The sequence below is a fragment of the Pagrus pagrus genome (assembly GCF_965226575.1).
Source record: "Pagrus pagrus genome assembly, chromosome: 22".
Lineage (NCBI taxonomy): Eukaryota > Metazoa > Chordata > Actinopteri > Spariformes > Sparidae > Pagrus > Pagrus pagrus.
This window is the reverse complement of record NC_140204.1, coordinates 3785278-3811792: the sequence shown is the minus strand read 5'-3', so window position 1 is coordinate 3811792 and position 26515 is coordinate 3785278. Positions and strand designations below refer to the sequence as shown.

Genomic DNA, 26515 nt, shown 5'->3' with positions numbered 1-26515 from the left:
GTTTCTGCAGTCTAATAAAACGACTCACTGTAGATTTATGTTAAACTTATTGTTAACGACCTCAGGCCGTCGACGTGTCCGCAGCTGCTCGTCCTTAAATCACCCACCTTAAAGTTCTCCTCCGTCAGCCCCTCGTCCGTCTTGGCGCTGCGTATCATGGCCGCCACGTACCTCTTCACCAGGCTCCGGATCACTTCCTGTTGGGAGACATGTCACTGTGGTTATGTAACGTGCTCAGTTTCTGTTGGTTTATTGTTTATTCAGTGTGTTCGCTTTACTTTTAATAACGCTTCGCACTGACAAGAAACCTCCGACCAACATGAATAACAAACTGTGTACGCAGACTAAAAACAGGTTTGTTATAAACTAAAGTTACGATACTCAAACATACTACAAGAAACTTTTAGCTAAATAACTATTACAATAATTCTCAATCCAATATTGACTCATCAGGGTCGGACAAGACATAAAAACAGCTTTTGTCCACAGGGGGCGCCAAGAGCAACAAAAAATTAAAGTTCCTTTCAGCTGATTTAACTAAAAATAAACAAAAACTAGGTATGAAAAAAAGATTTCAGTAAATAAAGAACAGTAACTCAAATAAAATAAAAATATACAGGACACAGACATTACTGCATATTTTTTACTGAGACTGGGACCTACATGACTCTGAACATCTAAAATCTTTCCTCTGACATACATTTAAAAAAACCCAAACAAACTAAAAACTCACTCCCACTTTATTTTTTTTTTTACTTTTAATGGCAGCTGGATTATATGAAGGTGTGTTATCTTCTACACTCAGGAAACTTTGACGGGAATTTAAAGAAAGTTACAGTAAAGTGCTACATCTCAGCTATCTGGGGCTTAAAATAAAAACCCTGTGAGTTTACATTCACGGTTTCAGTCGTCATTGATCGCTCACAGAAAGCAGAATAAATCCACCGACTGATGAATTTAAATGTTATTGTCTCATTAAGTAATCAGCCAACGACCCTCATTGATTTAAAGAGCGGAGACAAATTTCATCAGCATTTGGTGCTCAGTGGGTGGCGATTCAACACACACACACACACACACACACACACACACTGCATCCTCCCACAGTCAACACCTGTGACTGCCAAACGGGACGGTCTGGCGTGCTGTCACTCTCCGCCTCTGCCAAAAGAAACACAGCACTCGCTCTGTTAAAGCGAAGGGCAGATTCCTACAACAATCCTTAAGAACATGGACGCATATCAAAGTAACAATCAGCGCTGCCAAACACAAAGTACTGGCACCGCTGCCGCGCTCGGAGAGTCGCTGCCAGCGCCGAGGTGTCGAAAAGACGAGAGCGCCGTCTCGTTTTGATTCGCTCAAAACTGGACATCAGAGCTACAGCCGCCAGGAAACAATGAAGTGTGTTTCAAAACTCTGCTTCTGATGCTGAGAGGAGAAAACATCTGCAGCTACATCGCTAACAACTACAAAAGTCATCCTTGAAAGTTCATGAAGCTCTTTCTGATGAGACTCCTGGTCTGAGTTAAGTTGACTGTATTAGCCGACAACGCTCGAGAATGATTAATGATTTTCAGTTCTTAATTTCTCAATTCAAAAAATGGATCGAAATGAGATTTGCATGTGAAAGGCAGCTCTGTGATTCTCCTACTTGGAAAAAGACACTTCAGAGACGACACAGCTAGCTTAGCGTTAGCAGATGTGGGGTTGTTTTTCTTTTTCAGAGATCCTTTATTGATTTTTTTTTGGAAAGAGGGTTCACTCAGGACAGATTTGAGAAACTGAACTTTGTAACAAATTGATTTTCTATCTTTTGTTGTTAAAACTCTTTTAATCTTTCTTTTTTGTTTGAATATTATTTGACATTGTTGAAAAGTCAAGCTGCCAGGACATAAAAGCAACAATATTTTGATCTTTACAAATCCAGATGACAGTGCTCAAAAATGTTATTATTATTATTTATTAAAAAATTAAATATTGATCTTATGTACGTACATGGAAGATGTTCAGCCTCGTGCCTCTTTTGTTTGTGAATATATTTGTTTTTTGTTACTGACTCTTTCTCCACCTAGATACACTTGTATATTTGTATTTTGAGGGTCATTTATTTGCCAAAAAAGAGGCAAAACACAGTAAACAAGATTAAAATAGATTTGATTGGACAAATTTCTACACATATCGCATTAATATCTTTATCATGAACTAAAATCTGACCTGAATATTGAATCCAATCAAATCATGAATTTGAAGAGTCATCATACACACACTCAACACTGAAGCCTCACATCATTCATTCGACATTGTCATCAGTGTGAGAGCTCAGAGGACCAGCTGGATAAACACACCACAAATAACAAACACACACTCACAACACACACACACACACACACACACACACACACACACTGTGTGTGTGTGTGTGTGTGTGTGTGTGTAAATATGCAGAAGGTTTTCATCAGTGTCTGACCTCTCTGCTGCCTCACAGATTGTCCGGTTACAGTCCCAGTTAAACTGGACCACATGTTCTCCTCTCAAACCTCCAGTAACATCTCAGACGTCTCGTCACTCAGCAAAGATGGCGTCAAATAACATTTAAATTCCTCTTCTGTCTTCCTCACTTGGTCACATTTGAATTATTCAGGTCGAGAATCTTCTCCGTAGCTGTTATTAATTTATAATGATAAAAAAAAAAATCAAAATGGATGTTCAGCATGAGGCCTCAGCTGCCTTTTTTTGACTGCAATGCAATGAAGATAAACCTTTATAATAAGCCTTTAATGACAACATCTAGAAAAGACTCTTCTTGTCTCCTGAAACACCGAGACCTCTGAAGCAAGCTGCCAGCCTGCAGGTGAAAATGTAACTAGCTTGCTAATGCTATGTTGATTTTAAAGCTGCTGTGAGTGATATTTTGTCATTAATACAAGTGTGAAATAGCTCTAGCTGTAGAGCATTTGGTCGGTAGCTGCAGTAAAAGAGAAAACGTAGACGTGACGAGACGAGACGGTGACGTAGAGAGGAGGGAGGAGATTGCAAAATGGACTGGATGTTCGCTAAAACGACACTTACAGCAGCTGTACTCTCCGATGTTATGCTGATGACATTGAATTATCTCGCAGCTAGTGGTCCGTTGTGTTTTAGAAAGTTGTTAACCACCACTGCTGTTACAGTGGGTGGAGTCTTTTGCCTTAAGAGAGAGCCAAGCAAGCTCTTTCCCCTGTAGCCAACCTTCATGCTAAGCTAAGCTAACAGTCTTGTTACTTATAGACATGAGAGAAGTGTCTTCTCATCTAACTCTACAAATACTGTCAGTTTTTTTCGATGTTGGATCCACGCTGGAACCATTCAGACACAAACACAACTGTACACATAACAAACAAACAAACAAACAAACAAACAGGAAGCTGTGATGGGTGAACACACCTGGTAGTGCTGGTTCTGTATCAGACTGTCAGCGTGGCGTTCCTGCAGAGACACAAAGAAATCATGTCAGATGTTTGTCTCCTCGTCAACCTCATTTATCCCAAAATGAAACATAACAACACTTCTCTTCTGAAACATGATTTACAGCGTCAAACCAGAACAAGAGAGAAGCTGACAGAGTGACTTTTACAGCCCGGGTCCTACAAACTGCAGAGCTGCTGAGTGATGAACTCACTTAATCACTTCTCTACACTTAAAATGGACGTTTGACTCTGTAAAGAGAAAAGTTCTGCTCTTTATTTGAACTTCCAGGCCTTCAGCGGAGGCTTTCATCCAGAACCACCATCATCTAAGTGACAGATCTGAGCGAAAGAGCGCGTATCTTCTCTTTAAAGCGCTCTTTTCACCTCACGAAGCGATGGATCCCATTGAATCAAGTGTGCTGAGAGCGGTTCAGGTTATTTTTAGAGAGCTGCAGCATCGAACCAGACCTATATAATTCAGTGTTTAACTCTGTAACTGACGCTACAGTCAGCAGAAGTGAAGGTTATCTGTGCAGCGTTCTGTTACTGGATGCTTCACAGAGGAAGATGATGAAGACAGAAAATAATTATTAGGTGTTATTTCTGTAAAACGGACCTTCTGCTCTGACCTGTGCAGCACTTGTACCCCCAGAAGTACCTCCAGGGGAGCATGAAGGAGGGGAATCAGTGGATGAAAGTATCTGTTATGTATTACTGAAGTTAGAAACAACTCCTACACAGACGACGACGTGTTCTCTCTCTGAAACGATGACACCGCTTCTCTCTTGTTGCTCTGATTTGGGAGGAAATGATCACCGGAGAAGTTCTTGAGTGATTTGGTTTCTCTGAGACAGAGGTAGGAGTAAAACTGTGACGCTCAGCAACACTTCATCAGCACCGTCTCCGTCTTCTCTGGTACTTGAGTGAACTTTTGTGGTACGGGAAAGATTGTGGTTTGACGTACCTACTCTAACTTCTTAACCAAGATTTAAAAAGATAGAAGTCCGCACAAACAGAAGCTCCTCTCTCCCACAGAAAACACTGCTCCTGAACGCCTCGTCAGTAGTCCCGCCTTTAATTCCGCGACTTTGTGACATCACACTACGTCACCTTTGTCACACATTTATGTCACGCATAATTTATGCCTCGCGGCTAGTTCGGCACGTAAGAACTGATTAAGCACAGCTGCTCTGTTGTTGCTCAGGCGTGTGTGAGCTGACCAATCAGAGGAGACTGGGCCCTTAAAGAGACAGGAGCATAAAACACTGGACAGAACGAGAAAACTGATGGAAGTCGGTTTTATTTTAAAATTAAGGTAAAAATGTGATTTAAAGTAGAAGAAGCAGACGGATAAAGTAGCAAACAATGGAAATACTCAGGGAAAGTGCAATGAGTAAATGTACTTAGTTACTTTCCAGCACTCATCAGCTGTCAGGAAGAACAAAGACTCTCTGGAGTAAAACTTTTACTGTGGTTGTTCAAGTTTCTTCATTTTCTGTTTTATTTGCAGAACAATCTTCACTCACACATCCATCATCCTCAGCACTTCTTCTTCTGTGGTTTTGTTTCATTTCCTCTCTCCACATTTTCATATTTGTTCTGTTTCAGTTCTGAGTTTCACCTCGGCTTCTCCATTTCCTGTTCGTCAGGTTCCACACACACACACACACACAAAAACACACACACACACACACACACACACACAGACACACACACACAAAAACGCACACGCTCACACGCAAACATCCTTCCTCCCCACATCTTCCTCTAATACGATCTAACTCTCCCCCTCTTCAGAGCTATCAGTGCCGTTCCGTTCATGTCTCAAACTGTTTTTCTGCTTCACCGTCAACACACACACACACACACACACACACACACACACACACACACACACGCACACGCACACGCACACACACACACTCTGACTCTCTCTTGATCAGATCTCTGCAGTGCTGTGCGGCTCTGTGAACCTATGTGGGCTGGTGGGCTTATATAACTCAGCCGACTTCAGCTGAGGTGAACATGGCAGCTGCACTCTACTGTGTGTGTGTGTGTGTGTGTGTGTGTGTGTGCGTCTCCAGATGACTGGGCTGTTAAATGTGTTTATCAGGACGTGTTGATCCGCTGATGTTCCTTCTGTGCAGCTGATGTCCGTCTCTTGTATTTCTGGACCCGTCCTGCTGTTCCTCTGAGCCGGTCGCTCCACGAGTCCTTCTGCTCTGATTGATTGATCGCTGGCTCTCGCTTCGTCTCGTTTTTTTTCTTCTTCTACTCCACTACGTGTCCTTTTTAAAAAAGCTACAGTTGCCACGACAGATGTTGTTTGTATTTTGCTCTCCCGCTGCCTCCAGACACTTCTCACTTCCCACCGTGCTGCCGTTTTTCTCTCCACGACTCTCCAGACTTCGTCCACCAGATGTCCTCAGACGTTCCCACCTGTCCCAGTCACCTGACTCCCACATACACCTGTCACATTTGATGAATTCAGTCCAAATCACAGATCACAGTTTACCTCGGGTGCTTTAACTGCGGTGGCCATGAAGGTCAAAACACAACGACAAGTCAGATCATGCAGACACTTGTTGTCCCTGGCAACGATTCAAAGCCATTTCCTGTTTTTAACTGTGAACTTCTCTGTGTGTGTTTTCACACTCGTGTTGTGTTTCTGAAATGTAAAATGTATGAGTGACTCATAACAAGGAAGTCACTGAGTATAATAAATAAATATATAAATCATTTTGGAGTTACATAGACGTTTTTTGTCAGTTTAAGGTCATCAGAAACAAATTTTCTAAAATTTTTTGAGTTTTCTAAAATGTTGCTTTTTCTAAAATGTTGTGTTTTCTAAAATGTTGCGTTTTCTAAAATGTTGCTTTTTCTAAAATGTCGCATTTTCTAAAATGTCGCGTTTTCTAAAATGTCGCATTTTCTAAAATGTCGCCTTTTCTAAAATGTTGCATTTTCTAAAATGTTGCGTTTTCTAAAATGTTGCTTTTTCTAAAATGTCGCATTTTCTAAAATGTTGCTTTTTCTAAAATGTCGCATTTTCTAAAATGTTGTAAACTCATTTAACAGCGAACAAATGGAAGAAGCCACTGAGGACACAGTATCATCTGAACTACTTATTCTCAGTCGTCCTCTTTGTTGTCTTCTACAGTCTGTGTTATAATCAAAGCTTCTCGTGTTGTTGTTGAACTTAATTAGATTAAAATAAAGCTGACTCTTCCTTGAAGAGAGGACCTGCACGCTGCAGCTGCTTTAAACCTCCAGTTCGCAGCCAGCAGACCTCCGTTTGCATGTGAAGCCGTGAATCCTCCGGCGACTTGTTAACATGAATATCAGCATCTGGCCTTTCAGCCCGGCTGAGGCTCGCGCAGCCGTTTGCATGACTGTCCAGTGACGGGCATATGGCCACGCCGGCAGATTAGACTCCACATGAATAAATAAAACAAGTGCGTGTTTTTTATTCAACTGAACTTTGAGGATTTTATCTGAAGTGCAGCAGACTTGACTGACTGTCCCGTAACTGCAGCGCTCACTGGTCTGATCCAACAGCTGCTTCCGGTCATGTCACCATCACTTCAGACTCTATTCTCAGTTTTTCACTCACAGATGGATAAAATGTCTTTCCTCTTCGGGGCCGAGGAGCAGGAGGCGTAACACGGACGACACAAACAATAAACGCAAAGAAAACAACAGAGACGGAGAGTCCTCGAGGAGCCTGGACCACAAGAAATGAAACATATGACTTTACAAAAAAAGATGAATAACACTTACAGGACTTTAAAAGGCTGTTTTTGCAAGAATTACCTTGAACTTCAGTCCGTGGTGCGTCACGTCTACAACATTATGTTGTTTTAATTTAATAAAAGTCATCAGTACGTGAGGAAAACAGTTCTTCACCACATTTCTGCATTTTTTAGACATTAAATCTGAGTGTTGTGAAGAAATCCATCCACCAAAACAAACATAAGGTCGACTGTGAAAGCAGCTTTATCCGACCCATATTAACATGTAGACGAATTCTGACTTTGGTGACTCCAAGTACATAAAAACACATTGTCGACAGTTTGTTCTGAGTTTAAAATGCTAGAAACACTTAAATATTCTACAGAAAACAGCCAAATAAGAAAAGTAAAGAGAATATGAGAATGACGTGATGCTGAACAGCAGTGATGACCCTCCTGCCGTGTCTCCACTCACCGTGAACTCTCGCAGGTTTTCACATTTGTGCGTGTCCTCCCCGGGCGGCTGGCCTCTCCTGCACAGCTTGTTGTGGAGCCACATGAGCAGGTACCAGATGGACTTGGGGCTCGGGATGATGTTGAACGGAGGCGGCAGCGTGCCGCCCTCGTCAAAGTAACTCATCCACAGCTTGGTGCGGGCGAACTTCCACTCGATGTCGGCGTGGTCCTGCAGGACGAGAAGACGACAAGGTCACGTAGTCACAATAAACCCTCAAACAAAGTATTCGAATAAAGGCCCGGCCTCAAAAAGATATCCAATGTGGAGCCTTACAGCGATGAGCTGGTACGAGTTGTTCATCATGGCGATGAGCATGTTGAGCAGAACCACCAGCGAGATGACGTTGTACGTCCCGAACATGGTCGCCCCGATGAACTCTGTGAACTCGTGGCGAGCCTTCACGTTGGTGACGTACAGATTCAGCAGGCCGAATATGGACCAGAACAGAGACTGCAGAGTCTCAAATAACCTGCAGACACAGAAGAAGAAGAAGAAGAAGAAGACGAAGAAGACGAAGAAGAAGAAGAAGAAGAGAGGAAAGTTTTACTGGGAACGAGTCTCTTCACAGAGCTTTTTAAAGAAACACAGTCGAGTAATAATCATAAATGAGAGTAAAACAGGAGGTAAAGTGACTCATAAAAAGGACTTTTATCTCTAAAGACCCTTTGTAACTCTGAGTGTAATAAATAATTAAATCATTTGGAGTTGCTCAGAAGTCTGCAGTCAGAAACAAGCGTCTCTCCTCATCTTCCTCAGCGTCTCTTCAGGAGTAAAACATTGTTGATCAGCCTTCTCACGATGACATGAAGATATTTATGTGTGATTCAAAGCAAACACAGGAAATTAAAAGTCTTTCTCACTATAAGAGCAAAACCTGTAACTTAAACACCGTACAGCTGCTCCTGTGTATCAGCAGCTCACAGAACTGAACCAGAACTTATTGTGATGTTCATCTTGTGTACGAGCTTCCTGAGCCCGGCTGGCTCCGTGTTGTGTCGGTGACGTGTGTTGACTGTTTAACACAAAACTACATGACATTTTCCTTTAATTACGACAATCTGACACTTTACTGACTTGGAAAATGACTCAACTCAAACAGGATCAATACATGATTTGTTTTTCTGAGATAACGGTGACGACCTCCTTTCTCCATCTCCCTCCACACCCTCCATGTTTCCTCTCCTCTCCTCTTCCCTCTCCTCGTTTCCTTCCCTTATCTCCTCTCCTCTGCTCTGATCAGTCTCCTGTGTGTGTGCGTGTGTGTGTGTGTGTGTGTGTGTGTGTGTGTGTGTGTGTGTGTGTGTGTGTGTCACAGTTACAGTCGAGGTTATTGAATTTTTGATGAGGCAACAATTGGCAGGACACACACACACACACACACACACACACACACACACACACACACACACACAGGTTGTGTCTGCAGGCTGTTATTTATGTTTGTGCTGCATAAAATATTCAACAGTGCAACATTATTGTCGCTGCGGTGTGTGTGTGTGTGTGTGTGTGTGTGTGTGTGTGTGAATGATCAGCGTATCAATCAGGGTAACGAGAGTGTGTGACTGATGGTGTGAGTGTGTGGAGGTGAAGTGTGTGTTTGCTCGGAGGGGCGAGAGAGAGAGAGCGAGGTGAGGGAGAGAGAGTCTAATGAACGATGATGAAGCAGCCGAGCGTGAGATTGTGTCAGAGTCATGAAGGAGGAGGAGAGAGGAGGAGGAGAGAGGAGGTGAGAGGAGGAGAGGAGGAGGAGGAGAGGAGGTGAGGAGGAGAGGAGGAGAGAGGAGGTGAGAGGAGGAGAGGAGGAGAGAGGAGGAGAGAGGAGGTGAGGAGGAGAGGAGGAGGAGAGAGTAGGAGAGGAGGAGAGAGGAGGAGGAGAGAGGAGGAGGAGAGAGTAGGAGAGGAGAGAGGAGGAGGAGAGAGGAGGAGAGAGGAGGAGAGGAGGAGAGAGGAGGAGAGAGGAGGAGGAGGAGAGAGGAGGAGAGAGGAGGAGGAGGAGAGAGGAGGAGAGAGGAGGAGAGGAGGAGAGGAGGAGGAGAGAGTAGGAGAGGAGGAGAGGAGGAGGAGAGAGGAGGAGGAGAGAGGAGGAGAGAGGAGGAGAGGAGGAGGAGAGGAGGAGGAGAGAGGAGGTGAGGAGGAGAGAGGAGGAGGAGAGAGGACGTGAGGAGGAGAGGAGGAGAGAGGAGGTGAGGAGGAGAGAGGAGAAGAAGGAGGACGTGAGGAGGAGAGGAGGAGAGAGGAGGAGGAGAGAGGAGGAGAGAGGAGAAGAAGGAGGACGTGAGGAGGAGAGAGGAGGTGAGGAGGAGAGGAGGAGAGAGGAGGTGAGGAGGAGAGAGGAGAAGAAGGAGGACGTGAGGAGGAGAGAGGAGGTGAGGAGGAGAGAGGAGAAGAAGGAGGACGTGAGGAGGAGAGAGGAGGTGAGGAGGAGAGAGGAGAAGAAGGAGGACGTGAGGAGGAGAGAGGAGAAGAAGTATCTGTTAATCTTTGATTCTTGCTCTCCTCTTCTTTTCTTCTCTTCGTTGAAAACGTCTTGTTTCCTTCCCTCTCCACTTCCTCTCGTATCATCTCCTTACCTCCTCTCCTCGTCTCTGCTCCTCTGCTTGTTTTCTCTCCTCCTGTTCCCTCGTCCTCCCTCCCCTTGTTTCCTACTCCCTCTCCTCTCCTTCCCTCGTCTCCTCTCCTCGTCTCCTTTGTTTCCTCGTCTCCTCTCCTCTCTCATCTCTCTCTCCACTGAGTCGAGTCATAAACTGCTCCAGCTGATCCACTCAGTCATGTCGCTGCTGTTCCTCTACAGCTGAGTGGGAGGCGGGACCAGAGAGAGAGTGTGTGTTGGTGTGTGTCAGTGTGTGTTAGTGTGTGTCGGTGTGTGTTAGTGTGTGTCAGTGTGTGTTAGTGTGTGTTAGTGTGTGTCGGTGTGTGTTAGTGTGTGTCAGTGTGTGTTAGTGTGTGTTAGTGTGTGTTGGTGTGTGTTAGTGTGTGTTGGTGTGTGTTGGTGTGTGTTAGTGTGTGTTAGTGTGTGTTGGTGTGTGTTAGTGTGTGTTAGTGTGTGTCGGTGTGTGTTAGTGTGTGTCAGTGTGTGTTAGTGTGTGTTAGTGTGTGTCGGTGTGTGTTAGTGTGTGTCAGTGTGTGTTAGTGTGTGTTAGTGTGTGTTGGTGTGTGTTAGTGTGTGTTGGTGTGTGTTGGTGTGTGTTAGTGTGTGTTAGTGTGTGTCAGTGTGTGTTAGTGTGTGTTGGTGTGTGACACAGAAACATTGCATGCAGAAAAAATGTGTGTTTATAGTTGGCAGGCCGACAGCGTGCAATTAAATCAGTCTTATAGTGCTGATCTTCATGTGAATATGAAGGTTTTCAGTGTGTGTGTGTGTGTGTGTGTGTGTGTGTGTGTGTGTGTGTGTGTGTGTGTGTGTGTGCATGTGTGTGTGTGAGAGAGACGGAGAGAAAATAGACTGAGGTTTGTAGCGTGTGAAAGAAAGTGAAGAGTATTTACAGCATTTTTTGTGAAGGTAAGAAAAAGGTAGAGACACACACACACACACACACACACACACAGACAGACAGACAGACACACAGACAGACACACACACACACACACGCGTGCTAATGCTGCGTGGTGTAAAACGATGTAACACATTAACGGTGATAAGTGTGTGTGAAGCAGAGAGGAGGGGGGAGACGCAGAGGGGAGACACCTGAGCAGAGACAGGAAATGAGCTCGCCAAATAACTCATTAATGTTGATAAGTGTGTGTGAATCACACACACACACACACACACACACACACACACACACACACACGGAGGAGATAATCTTTGTATTGTACACTCATGAATGTTGATGCGGCCGCGTCGCCCTGCGGGGCTGCCATCGCTCTGTTTTCATAATGCATCATCTCAGGCGTCACGGCGGCGCTCTGCTCGCTCGGCGTGAGGCCGAGTCCTCGATACAGGCTCTGATCCAGCAGCAGCAGCAGCTCGTCAGGGCCGATGTACGGCCCAGAGAGCCCAACACGAGCAGCGCCGTGTCATTTACTCCCTTTGTTCAGCCGAGGTGGCTGAAAATACTCCTTTACAAGTAAAACATCTGCATTCAAAACCTCATTTGAGTGAATCCATGTTAGCACTCGAAGCTAAAATGTATCAAAAGCAGCAGTAAAAGACGAGATCTGTGGCTTCAGGTCGACATCAGTCAACATCTGCGGCAAACATTTCATCACAGGTTCGTTAAGGACGAAGCTGAGTTAATGACTCGTGCCGATCGGGCCTGTGCATCGAAGCGAATCATAAAAGAGTCTTTGTGATGTCATAACTACAGTTTACTGTGTCCCGACCATAAAACACCCTGTTTTTTGAATGGAGTTTGGTTTAACAGTATTCGGATGATCCCATTTCTCGAGTTGGGAAGTCGTTTTTTCTAACTTCGCTGCGTTTATGTGCGTCACGTCTTTAAACAACACGCTGACAGCTAGACAAGACGCAAGACACGACTTTGGTCAAAGTTTCCTGCCATCAACCCGATGTTTGCTTTTGTCCGCCATGTTTCAGCATCACATGAGCTCCAGAAATGATTTGTGGACTACGAAACGTCACCTGACTTTCCCCCACGGTGGTGGTCATGACAACCTGGACGTGATAATCTGCTGATGATCTCAGAACTTCAACAACTTTTTTAAGTTTTAAAGTTAGAGCTGCGCTCTGTTGGTCCATCCGTCCTCCTCGCCGTCCTATCATCGTCCCCGGCGCTTTACTGTAATGGAATCGATCACAAATCAATACAGCTATTATCTAAAGCAAACCACACGCCTCATCAATATTCAGCCCACTGACTCCACTTGGCTCTCACTCTGCCTCCCTCAGCAGAGATACAGCAGATCTCTGCTCTGTGTGTGTGTGTGTGTGTGTGTGTGTGTGTGTGTGTTGCAGATATAAAACCATAATTCAAACTCAACCTCTCAATAAGCTTTTTTTTCTTTGCTCGTCTCACGCGAAGAAAGCGTCGCATTAATATTCTTCAGGTGTGTCGAACGAGCCGAGCTCCTCGACGACGCCGAGCATCGTTTCCATATCATTACGTGGTGCAGCGACGCAGAAGAGCAGAAGAGCTGAAGAGCTGAGGAGCAGCGTCCGTCTGTGCGACTGTGAAAGTTTAGATTAATCGTCGATGCAGCGCTCGACTTGGAGAGGACGTGATCGTCAGGATGAAACATTCACTCATCGAGCCGGAGAGCGTTTATATGTTTGCGTCAGCGCTGCCTGATCACGGAAAACAAGTGAAACGTGGCCAAAAGTTTGTGTGGGTCCTTTTATATCATTCTTAGCTTCCCAGTAGTTTTACTTCCTTATATATTAAATCAGAAAATTCAAATTTCAGTCAGTGTGTGTGTTTCATCACGGCCTGTTTCTGTCTGCTGCGCTTCGTCCTCCTCAAGGAATCCAGAGAGACAACCGAGAAAACTTCAGACATCCTGTTAGAAAGTAAAGATTTACCGTATCTTTACAGAAAGTTTTATTTTGTGCATTTTGTAACCTGCCGTGTTGATGTTTGTATGCATCGTGCGCAGAGTCTGGGGCAAAAGGTGAAGGAATGAATAAACTGGAGTTGATGTCAGACGGGTGAATTATTCTGAATTCATGCCTGAAAATAAAAGTTGAAGTTTTTAATGATAAAAACGCTGCTGCAGTCTCCTGATTATTGGTATTTTCATCCTTTAAAGGTAAAAATAATGCAGGAAACAAAGTCTCTGACACTCCAGTTTCTCTGCATACAACACACTGAAACATCCAGAAGTTGTCGTAGAACAAAACGTGAAAGTCTCGCGACAGACCTTATTTCAGGCACCTAACCAAATCCCATTCAAAAATCCATGACTTTTAGACGAGGGAACTGGAAAATGCAAAAAGGCGAACACATTTCCTGCAGGAATCAATCCTATTTTATACGCTTTAAATGCAATTTTAGGCCAGGAGGCTCAAAGACAAATCGTTTAGAGAGTTTTTAGAGTGATTAAAGTGTCTTCAGTCTCTCAGTTGACTCACAATTTGAAAGCGACAGAAAAGGTTAAAAAGCTTTAACAAGTCGTTCACAGATGTCCACTTTACCCAAACACCACATCTCTGTGTATCAGACTGGAGCACTTCCTTTATGTTTGAGCGCCTTCACAGAGCATCAGAGACACCACACGTGGACACAGTGAGTATTATGGATGGTACTAACGTTGAGAAGGCGTTGTTCTGCCTCTCACAGCGGATGCCTTTGCAGTTGTTGAGTTCCTCTGAGGCCTTTGTCTCGTAGTAGAAATACAGCTGGTTCAGCCCGTTAGCGAACGCCAGCAGCACCTGCGCAGGAAAGATCATTTCAATTTCACTCAAAGTACGACAACGTTCACTTATATCATGAATAAAGACGGATAATTCACAGCAAACATCGTATCTAAAGAAACAAAACTGCAGCTTTGATATCTTAACATCACATGTTGTAACGAGGATCGACCCTCGGCTGCTTCAGGGCATTTTTAAAACACGGCTTTCTTATCAAACAGGACACGAGCACTCCGGTGTTACGTAAAGCTGCCGCTGCTGAGTGAGCATGAAGTGCCTCAGGCTCAGCGGGATTGATTTTAGGACTTCAGGGAGCTCAACAGTTCTCATGTGGATTGTGTTGTAGGTTAGAAAGTCCCCCGAGACGGACTTAATGAGTTCTGATGTAATGAAATCTGCCTGTAACGTCCTTCTAGCTTCGAGTCCTTGTAGCCTGAAAGTACTAATAGGAAAGTATGCAGCAGATGCACATTGTTGGTCGGTCCAGAGGGAGAGAGACTCACTTACATGGATATTAACATGCTAATGTAGAAAAAGGCTAACAGTTAGCATGCATAAATTCTGAAACTGAGCCTCAGCCTACAAAAAGAGGCCACGGTACAGGCTAAACATTTCATTTTTCCTCACAGGTGGTAGGCTCATGAGACCGCTAACTGCACGGCTAACTTAGCTAACTGGCAAACGGCAGTTAACCTTACAGTGAGCAGCAGTTAGCTGTGAGTTTTGCAGCAAATAAAGTAAATCTGTCCATCAGGAAACGGTTAAATCCTACAATCCAAATCTTACTGAGCTAAGTAGTTAACGACAGCTAACGCCCACAAGTTGTTTAACATGTTTGATGGTAGCATACTAACTGTGGAATGGTTAAATGTTAGCATGCTAATATGCTGGAACTGAAGTCTAAGAAGGCCACTGTACAGGATAAACTTGACATTGTCCCTCACTACTAGCAAGCTAAGTGCACTGCTAACTGCACGGCTAAATGAGCTAACTAGCTAAGACTACAGTCAGCAGAAGTTAGAAGTAAGTTTTGCAACAAGTAAAGCCACAAAACTCTGAATACAAGCACAATATACTCAGAGAAGCTTGTTGTGAGTCATGCTCATTAGATAAACTCTTGATTAGCGTCACATCAGGTGGATCGAAGCGTCTCACCAGACAGTAAATGAAGAGGAACTTGAGGATGTCCAGCAGCATCCTGCCCAGCGAGATCTGCAGGGGCCCCAGGTGGGAGTTGGCGGTGAAGAGGGAGATGAGTCTGAGGGAGCTGAAGATGTTGGCGATGGCGAACAGGGCCTCGGCTATCAGCGTGGGGTGCCACATCTCCCACTCCTCCCTGGGACGAGACGAGTTATACTGGAGGAAAAAAGAAATGTACCGGGGGACAAGAGATGGAGGAGGAGGAGGAGGAAGAAAAAACAAGAAAGAGAAAGAAAGATATGCTATTACAGGTGTTTACTGTCAATAAAATGTTGACTTCTTTCACAAATTTAGTGTAAATCAGTTGAAACAGCTGTGAAACGTTGGCAAAGTGCCCTTTAAACATTGAAGACACTTTTTTTACAAGGAAAGAAACAACTTCATGTGTTGCATTTAATGCTGAATTTACAAGAAGGCTGAAATAATCAAGAATTCTTCATAGATGGAGTTGCATGAGGTTTATGAAGTTCCTTTTAACTCAACAACTCACAAAATTGTGCCATTTTTGAAGGGAGTCTGGGGACTGTCGCCACGGTCGACAAAGAAGGAGCCTATATTGGTTCCTGTTTACTGTATTTGTAAAATTTGACATGTTAAAATAAATAGTTTTGTGAAACAGTGTGTGTTTAAACAGCTGCTACATGCTGGCAGGCTACACTCATTTCAGATACAGAGGAAGAAAGCCTGGCATGGTGACACTGTACCAAACAGACACTTTTTACAAGGAAAGAAACAACTTTTTGTTAGGCCGAATTTACAGGAAGACAGAAATTATTTAGAATTTGTTGTTGCCTTTTCACAAAGCTTATTTCAAGTTTCTCTGCCGGCAAAAACTCTCAAAATTGCACGATTTGTTAAGGGAGTCTGGTGTTACAGCGGGGGAAAGCACCATCTGCTTCCAGTCTCTGTGTGCTAAGCTAGGCTAAACGCCTTCTGGGCCAATGTGAACACACAGAGATAAACAGAGTCACCATCACCCTCTCTTTTTTTCCCAGCATGCTCTGTTTCTGCGACTGTTTTTTTTTTTTTGCTTTATTCATGCGTCTGTCTCTCTCCACATCGCTCTCGGTTGTCTCATGCTTGGCTTCCTCCTCATTCTAAATTCAGCCATTAGACTTCACACAGGACGTCTGTCTTGTTAACTCTGCCTCTATTAACATTCAGCGTGCACACACACACACACACACACACACACACACACACACACACACACACACACACACACACACACACACACACACACACACACACACACACACACAGGGGAACAGCCAGAAACAGAAACATGCACACAGATGCACACTCATTAATTTATAGACTCTCTTGCACCTTCTCTCAGATGCACCCCACTCTATCTGTCTGTCTGTGTGTGTGTGTGTCTGTCTCTCTCTCTCTCACGCACACACACGCACACACACACACACACACACACACACACACACACACAATGACAAAGCAAAATTTTGTGAGCGGCCGTCGGCTCTCCAGAGGATTTTAACTGTTGCTAAATATTTAAAAGGGAAAAAGAAAAAGACAAAAAAAAAGTAAAATATATTGTGGCAACTGCTTCTGTGTGTGTGTGTGTGTGTGTGTGTGTGTGTGTGTGTCCTTATCCCTGAAGTCTACGTATGTATTTGTGCTTATTAAATTGTGCATATATGTGTGTGGGGACCTGTGTAGGAGGGCCACCCGCCACCATCAGTGACTCACAGCTGCTGCAGATGGCCCCGCCGTCTGGTGTGTGTGTGTGTGTGTGTGTGTGTGTGTGTGTGTGTGTGTGTGTTCGCTCTGATAAATAGATAAATCTTGGATGGATGCAGGATGTGCAGCTAAACAAAGTGTTATTAAAGCTGAAGGCTGTGCGCTGAAAGTGAGAATATTGCTGCCTCGAGGTGAACCGTGTCACCTTCAAACACTCCAGGTGTTGTTTGGAAAGGTCAAAGGTCATATCTGATGTCTGCTGTTCATACTGAAGACTGTAACGCACATGAAAGCTGATAACTCATTGTTTTTATTTTTCATTTCGTCTCATATTAGCGGCTCTTTGCATGTCGGTGTTCAGCTGTAACAGTATCTCGACAGCCGCCGCTGTATGATGGACTCCGCCCCTTTGTGGTTCACTATCTGTTTTTATTTGACACCGGGACGTCAGAGCGAGGAGGATGTGGGTGATGACATGATCAATAGTAATGAATAGAAACAACTTAATGTGTTGCATTTAATGCCGAATTGACAAGTAGGCCCAACTTATTGAGAATTTGTCAGAGACGGCGTTTCACAAAGTTTATATAGTTTCTCTTCACTCAACAACTCACAAAATCGAGTGATTTTTTAAGGAAGTCTGGGGACTTTCGCCACCGGCTACAAATAAGTAGCCTCTATTGGTTACTGTTTACTGTATGCGCAAAAGTTGACATGTTTACTGGCAATAAAATGTTGTCTCCTCTCATAAATTTAGCGTTCAAACAGCTGCTAGATGTCGGCAGGTAAGACGCAAAAGAGGCTGAATTTACAAGAAGGTCCAAATAGTTAGTTTGGGGCATCAGAGCGAGGAGGATGTGGGCGATGACGTGATCCATAGGAGACAGGAAAGACAAAAAGGGATTTTCAACTCGAAGCGCATAAAATTGAAAAATTGAAATTATGAGCTGGTGCTCATAAAAAAACACTGTGGACACGGAGCTGTAGCGTATTAAACAGCAGGTGTGTGAGGAATTTCAGACGAGGCTAATAAAAATGCTGAGATAGCATCAAACAAGACGCTGGAAAAAGCAGCTCTTATCTCCAGCAGCAGCTTCCACAACCAGCTACATAATGACCTCAAGATGTCGATGCTTCATTTAAAGTTTCGCCGTTCATAAAGGGGTTAAACTCACAATTAACGCGTGCAGGTGTGCTAACATCAGCTGTGGATCTCAGCGTTCAGGCTGTCAAACACTGCACGTGGTTTGGCTTTTATATTATATGTTTAACCAGGTGTTTCCTCAGGTTAGACGTGTTGCTTTTATTTTGCTTCACAAGTATTGCAGCGAGTGTTGTCCTGACTCCTGGTGACTCGTTGTAGGGTCGACGTCTCGCTCTTTTTTTCCTTTCCATCCCCTAAAGTTGAGCTGAGAGGAACCAAAACTTGGCACCATTACTTGGTAGCACCGACTCAGTTCAGTCAGTAACCTCTCTCGACTCTCGTCTTTACCTTCACGTACGCCACTATCTTCAGTGATATGGTGGCCAGGTAGAGCGAGTTCATGGCGAAGTCCATCAGGTTCCACCAGTCGTGGATGTACTCTGTGAATCCTCCGTCCCACATCTCCTTAATCTCCGCCCAGATGAAGCCTGAAACACACACACACACACACACTGATGGTTATTTACACACACACAAACGCAGCCATGCATGTGTGAGCACATTAATGTCACCCATCAGTGGTTTCTGTTTGCTTGCTTTCTGCTCTGTGACCAAACTTTTTGTTGAATATTTTCTTTTGGCAGCAGCTGCGGGCGGCGAGCACACAGCCAACAACACATTTGTTCCGTACGACTGATTTTAGACAAAGTCAGGTTTTACTCTAAATAATTCACGAGTCATTTTGTAGTTCATCACCGCTCCCTAGAAGATCTGCTGCGCCGAGTTTTTCATCCGTATGTTTGGAAAAATCACACATCATTAAGGTTACAGGGAGGAACTGTGGTGGAAATTCAAAATCTGGTGTGAACCATAAACATGAGTGGTTCTGCAGATCGACTTAATCAAAATCAAAAGTACCACTGAAGGAGGGAACAGAAAGGAAACAGTTGTGACTTTGGGAATATTTGAAAACTAATTCTTTAGCATTTAACCAACACGTTGATCTAAAAAAAAGAAGAAGAAGGAAAAAACAGAAAGAGAAGAAGAAGAAGGAGAAGAAAAGGAAGAAAAGGAAGAAGAAGAAGAAGAAGAACAGAGCGTACGAGACGAGACGATGATGAGAACAGATGGTTTTGTATTTTTCCAACTGATTATGGTTCTGATTTGGAAATGATTGGTGTCAGCTCCAAGAGAGAATATGGAGATGTAATCACTCATTTTCACACCCACCCACCCTCACACACACACACACACACACACACACACACACACACACACACACACACACACACACAGAACTACCTCCTCCACACACTCACAAGCATCCGACCACACACACACCCACATCCTGCACACACAGACACACTCACAGTCCTCTCGATGGCAATCAAAGCAGAAAGAAATGAAGAGATGAGAAGTGTTGTGTGTTTTTTACTGTATAAAGAGACGTTTCTTCATCTCGCTGGACAGTGACTCAGTCAGGTCTGGACTGCATGTAAATATGAGACATTTATTACAAATGAAAGAGAGAAGAAGAAAGAAAATAAAGGAAACAGATGAACAAGTAAAACTGGGATCATCCACAATGATTCTGCTGTTTGAGTAAGATGAAAAACCAACAGCGTACGTCGGTAATAAACCCCAAAAAACAGTTTAATGTCCATCGTGAGCTTCTCCATTGAACTTTTCCTCGTGCATATCTACATCAAACACCACCAGAGGCCCAAGACCAGAAACTTCTGTCTGCAGCAGATCCACCAGAGCAGCATCAAGTAGCAACTGTGATGTTTCCAACCCAATCCACAGAATACATATTGGCAAAGTACATTTCTGCAACCACAGATAACCACAGTATTTCTCTCCTGTCACAACGCTGTTCTTATGCTCTGGTTTACACACAAAATCTCACTTGGTTAGGGTTAGGAAAACATTTTGTTTTGGGCTTAAAATACCTGTTTTTGTCACCACAAACACGGCTGGAAATTGTCCCGAGGTCTCCATAATAATTTCTCAGTTGTGTCACGTTTACAAATGTTGAACACAGACTTGAAATGCGGTCACTAGCTCTGCAGCCTCACGGCCGGAGGAGTGAAGCTGCTCTGCAGCCTCACAGCCAGAGGAGTGAAGATGCTGTAGTCTGGTGGTACGGCAGCAGATACTTCCGTATCTTTTTCAAGATGGCAGCAGTGTGAACAGACTGTGGCTGGGGCGCGTGTCGTCTTTTAGTCCTGCTTCATCAGTACAATACAGTAAAAAATAAATAATACTCAGAATGCATCAAACATAACAGACTGAAGCGAATGAGGTTGAGGTTTTTTTGTACGTACCCAGCACCCACGGGAGGATCATCCACTCCACGATGGTGGGCGGGGGTCCCTGCATGTGCAGGTTGGTGCGGGCGATGTGCTGCGAGGCCAGCAGCAGCAGGAAGAGGAAGGTCAGGTAGGACGCCGTGTGACATATGAACTTGATGAAGGGCTTCTTGATGAAGTTTCCCAGAGCGCTCTTCGGCGCCAGCAGGTAGATCTGAGGAGGAGGAGGCACACAGAGTTAAAACAGCAACTTTTCATCCTAAAATGATGTCTTTTAGGTTGTTTTTCACGTTTTAAAACAAGTCCTCATCTACTACATCTGTTTAGGAGAACGCCGTTTTGCTGTGAAGCTCCAGAAATGTTTTGCGGATGACGAAGCTTCACCTTCATCAGCGTGGAGGTGAGGAGATAATAACTGAATTTTTATTTTCTGTTCGTTTGAGATCCAAAACAAAGCAACACAGGAGGAGGCAGGAGGGGAAAAAAGCTGATGTTATGTAACCGATCATGAACAATAAATCACAGTCCTGCTCTGATGTCTCTTCAGCTTTTTACACTCGTGTTCAAAGCATGAAGCCGGAGCTGACGGTGCTCATGTTCATCCACCCGTCCCCCTCTGTCTTTCAGAGCCGCTACTGTTATTGCCGAGTGCTATTGCTGTTATGATGCTTGTTTACTTGTTCTGCTCATCTACTCGCTCCTGGCAACCTCGACGTTCTCTGAGTCACGCCAGCGAGGCTTTAAAAGGAATTAAATAACACAGGGAGAGAAAGAGACAGAGGTGTTTGTGTGCATTATTAATAACTTAATCACATTAACGCAACGCTGTGATTGTTGCGATGTAAAGACTTTAAGTGAATTATCTTACTCAAGCCAAAGTAAGCACGGCCGAATTAAGATTTGATTACTTTGTCGTGTCTGGTTTATTTTGGTATTTTGAGTCCTTGAACACACCACAAGAAACGTGAGAGAGGACGCAAACTGATCTTGAAATACTTTCTATGAATTAAGATATTTGTCCTCAATTTGAAATGGGTTTAAAAACTTGAACTTCTGCAGTGGATTGAGGACAGAACGTATGCAATGTGCGCCTAAACGAATTAGCTAAGTGTGGTGTTTCCCACACATATACTTTACTTCAGTGGGCTGCCGTCATATATTTGGTGACACATTTTAACATTATTTACTTTTATTATTTATTGATAAACTAGAGGACAGTCTGCCCTCGCTCTACACCTCTTATCTACTCACACTGATACTTTGCAGAGAAATACAGTGAGAAAGATTTTTTTTGTTAGCGGTTAACGTTTCTGCAAAAACGTTTGTATAAAACGTTTCATATCACGTTGGAGCAGGAGGTGAAGGGGAAGGTGGCGGCTTCATTACAAGCCAACAAAGCTGCCAAATGGAGGACTGCAATTCGAGCGACACTAGTGTATATTTTTAAGGATGCTATCCGTGATCGTGGCGACCAAAACATGAGGTTTTCCTAACCCTAACCAGGTGGTTTTTGTGCCTAGACCTAACCAGAGCATAAGCACAACATTGTGATGAGAGAAATAGAAAATTCAACCTCAACAAATTGAAAGTTGGAAGATGAAGAAACGTACAGTTTTACGTTATCTGTGGTTTTGCAGAAATGTACTTAGCGAACATTTATTCTGGCGACTGGGGCGGATTTTGATATTTAATGTTGCCATTGTTTCGTTCAAGCTAGTAAGTGCACCATGTTGGTTTCGATAGGTTACATAATTAATGACAAGCGTCCTTCATATGTGGCTCACTAAGTTTATATAATATTACTGCTGACGAATAAAGTCCACAGAGCCAAGAGCTTCTGTTGGTGCGGACGTGTCTGACCTTTTTATTAAACTTTAAAGATCTTTTACATGCACAAGAACATATTATACATTGAAGGAAAGGACAAAACGAAAAACAGGTCTCTAATGTGACACTATGCAGGCAAACTATAAAAGATTAGACAGATAAAATAAGCTTCGCTCTAACGTTAGCAGTGTTTTTCCTATCGATCTGTAATTAAATGCATCAGCAGGTTTTGAACATGAGGGACGTACGTGTGAAACTGAGGCGTAATGATATTTGTTTCTATCACCGACTTCACACAGTTGTTCTGAGAACTGAATAACTTCCGCATTTACGCCGCAGACTTCCTTCATCTGTCATCTGCTGAACGAGATTAAACCAGAATATCTCTGCTTCCTCTGCAGAGCGCAGCATGTTAATCAGGTTTGCAGCAAGTTTATCTGTTTCACTCGAGTTATTCTCCCACAGAATATTAAATATCGATCGCAAGGAACGGGTCAATAGTTCTTCCTCCCTGGTCAGTTCGTATTTACAATAAAAGTTTTGTCTGCATATAAACTTTGTCTGAAGCTCAGCCTGCAGTGAACGTCTGTGTCTGTGTTGCGATGTTCGCTCTGCAGTGAACAGCGGCGGCTTCATGCCTTCTCTAAATTATAACAATTCTTCCTCCCTCACTCTTTGTTTTTAGGTCGAGTGTTGTTGTCGAGTTGATGTTTCCTGGCAACAGCTCCAACAGCCAATAAAACAAGAGTTCGGCTCGATTTCTGCCTGGCAACAAATTTACTTCAAGGAAGACGTCTTTGATTCCTTCTTCTCTTCCTCTGTTTCCATTTCCTAATTCACTATTTAATATCCTTTTTTTAATGTAATCCCTCTTTCTTTCTTTCTTTCTTTCTTTCTTTCCTTCCACCTCCGTCCTCACCAGTGAGAAGACAGGAAACAGGAGTCCGATGATGAAGCAGGTGACCAGTTTGACGGCCCAGTGTCGTCTCCTCCAGCCCGGGAAGCCGTCGTACCACAGCGTGGCCAGCAGCTGCTGGCAGTTCGGCTGAGCCACGAACTGAACAGAGAGAAGAAGAAGAAGAAGAAGAAGAAGAAGAAGAAGAAGAAGAAGAAGGAGAGACTGTTAGGAAACACAGTTTAAACGTCCTTTAGTTGAAATAAACGAGGGCAAATTTGTTATCAACGGGGAAAAAATTAGCAATTAAACCTGAAACACAACATCGATCTCCTGCTTCAACAAAAGCAGATTTAAAAGTGGCTCATTTATCATTCAGAGGACTGAACAGGCTGATAACAACATGTTTAACCTTCAACACACAGAAGTGCTCAGTGAACACAACCTTCAAGTGTTCAGGTCAAACATCAAACTGTTGTACAAACAGCCTCTCTCCTGACCGGTCAGTGGTGTTTGTCTCACAGATGAGATCTCTCTCTGGTTGTTCTGACTGATCAATCCAACTTTTATTATCGGGTCAGCGTGGTAGGTACCTCAGCAGAAGGGTGATGAAAAAACAGGTACCATCCACAACTTTTGACAGCGATAACGCAAAAATAACTTTTCCCATGTGTGACGAACTGGACTCAACTGAACCGGAATGGACTGCCTGGTGGAAACGAGGATAAAGAAGAAGGAGTCTGTAAACAGATCTGATGATGTGTAATATATCCTTCATGTGAACTACATAAGTTTTACAAATCAGAGGCTCAAAAGGTTCCCACACGATATGTTATCTGATGTTTTCACCTTTTCACTTCAAAATGAAAACAGAAGGTGACCACAGGACGGAGGGTTGTTGTTGTTGTTGGCAGTTGCCGACAATAAAACCAAATGAACGGACTTTTATTATGTTTGTGTTGAGAGGAGAGCCACCTGACAGCACAGCGAGCTAATAAAACCAGATATAACCTCTATCTGTGCGGCTGTTTGTTCATCTCTGTTTCATAACGTTCACATCAGACGCTTTTATTCATTCAAAAGGGACCGAACGAGCCTCAAACAGGTACATCTGTACAGTGTGATCATCCCCCGTGACAAACCAAAGGTTACGTCCTGCAGTGACAGAGCCGCGGCTGCTCTGTTGTCCAGGTCGCCTCCATTTACATCTCATTACAGCTCATCCGCTAATACCGCTGGCGTCGCACCAGAGGCTGCTCGGCCCCGTCAGCCCTTCAGTCGCCCTCTGAGTCACTGAGACAGAGGAGACGAGTCCTCCTTTTTCTTTTTGTCCTCTGTTTCTTCCTCTCATTGTAATCCTCCTCTCTTTCATTTATTCTGTCGCTGTCTTGCCAAGTTTCTTTCTTTCGTTATGAGCTTCTTCCCTCGTGTCTGTTTCTGGTTGATTAGTCTGGTCTCATACAATGAAAAGACTTGAGGAGACAGGAGGTGATCCATCACAACCGCTGTGATGTAAAAAGTGTGTTTTCCCTCTTAAACAAACAGCCTATTAAATAAATGGACTCGAATAAACATCCGGCTCAGTTCTGCACATCCACCTTCACACAAGGACACACGACTGTTCTCGACCAGACATTTAGCTAAAAGCTTAAAAAAAAACAAACGGCAAACTGCCAAAGAAAAAGCGTTGGGGTCAGACTCTGAAGCTGTCAATCACACACTTTTTCTGAACATTTGGCTGCATCATAAATAATTTATCCAGACACACTTGTTCGGAGAGAGATCTGCGTGGGACTCTCACAGCTTCTGAGTTTGCAGCGTCATGCGGCGTCGTCAGGCAGGAGATGATAAAAGTCACAGGAGGTATTTATGGTGCTCGTCCGATTGGCGAGACGCGGAGCAGACACCAGAGGTCGCTTGGGTCTCTTCCTGCTGGTGGCTCACCAGGCATCAACCATCAAACTGCAGGATATGTTCAATAAAACCTCCAACATTGCATGGCAACTACAGTGTAGATTTTAGTTACGGCATAAACATTATGGTCCATACAACTGGCCGGATCCAAAATATTGCTGCTACTGCTACGATGAGTCTGATGAGTCTTGGTTTGATTATCGATACCTTCGCAGAGTCTCAGATATCTGCGCTTCCTGACTCGTCGGCAGAAGATGCTAAATGTCACAAGAGATATTTATGGTGCTCGTCCTACGGCGAGACCCGGAGCAGACGTCAGAGGTCTCCTGGGTCTCCTCCTGCTGGTGGATCACCAGTTTAACAGTCCCATTTGTAAGAAAGATGATTTCCTAACTCGTCAAATACTGACGTTTTGGGATTGTAGGTAAGTAGGTAAGAAAAAGAGGAAATGTTGCACTAAAACGAGTGTAAATGCTTCAGATTAGCTCCAGTTAAAGGTCCCACAAAGGACTTTAGTCTTGTGATGGACGCCTGGTGAAGATCTGCAGCTAAAAAGACTTTTAAAAACATAATTCACACAACAACATCAGGTTTATAAACTGTAAAACATCAACATGACGTCATTAAATATAAACAGCTGCAGTGTTTTTATCTGGTGAGTCTGGGAGGGTTCGACTCTCAGTTTAATCATCTTATGTCGCCTTACACCTCCGATAACCACCGACCTGAGGGAGCTGCAGCAGATATGACCTTAACACACACACACACACGCACGCACACACACACACACACACACACACACACACACACACACACACACACACACACACACACACACACACTGATAAACTTGTCATGGCGGCTACAGAGCAAGTTGTTCAACCTCTTATCTGGTTGTGTGTTAATGTGTGTATGTATGTGTGTGTGTGTGTGTGTGTGTGTGTGTGTGTATGTGTGTGTGTGTGTGTGTGTGTGAGGATATTGGATAACGAGGGGATTTAATTATATAGATGAAATGATAGAAGAAGAAAAAGGGAGAAAAGAGGAGGAGGAAAACGATAAAGTGTCAGAAGTCAAACCAAGGAGGCTGCTCCCTCCTCCTCCTCTTCCTCTTCCTCCTCTTCTCCTTCTACTCTTCAAACTCCGAGCCTCCTCCTCTCCTGGTCTTTCCTTCCTCCTCTCCTCTAAACCATTTCCCTCCCCTCTCCTTTTCTTTTCCTTCTTCCTCCTCTCCTTTTTTCCTCCCTCTGCAGTCGCTGTCTCCTCCTGACATTTCTTCCCTCTTCCTCAAATTTTTCCATCCCGTCTCCTTCACCTCCTCTTTTCCTTCTCATAATCCCAACTCTCTCCTCTCCTCCCATCTCCTGCTCCATCTATCTTCACCTCCTCTCATGTCTCCTTCTCCCCTCTCTTTATTGTCTTCATCATCCTATCCTTGTCTCGCCCCCTCCTCTCCTCTGTCCTCTTCTCTGAACTGAATCTTTTTCTTTTCTTTTTCAGCCTGGTCTTTTCTCCTCC

At 43.9% G+C, this 26515-nt stretch overlaps 1 protein-coding gene across 1 annotated transcript in view; it reads right to left on the bottom strand.

Annotated features, from left to right (window-relative positions):
• The window catches only part of trpc5a (transient receptor potential cation channel, subfamily C, member 5a), a 109771-nt gene that overhangs the window by 7986 nt on the left and 75270 nt on the right, over nt 1–26515 (bottom strand). Inside the window, exons 9-17 of the mRNA XM_084344171.1 lie at nt 23108–23245; nt 20377–20575; nt 18398–18537; nt 15160–15360; nt 13901–14022; nt 7968–8163; nt 7653–7862; nt 3424–3465; nt 108–197 (exon numbers count right to left, since the gene is read on the bottom strand). Coding sequence (XP_084200297.1) covers nt 108–197; nt 3424–3465; nt 7653–7862; nt 7968–8163; nt 13901–14022; nt 15160–15360; nt 18398–18537; nt 20377–20575; nt 23108–23245 — 1338 coding nt within the window. The remainder of the gene's footprint in view (nt 1–107; nt 198–3423; nt 3466–7652; nt 7863–7967; nt 8164–13900; nt 14023–15159; nt 15361–18397; nt 18538–20376; nt 20576–23107; nt 23246–26515) is intronic.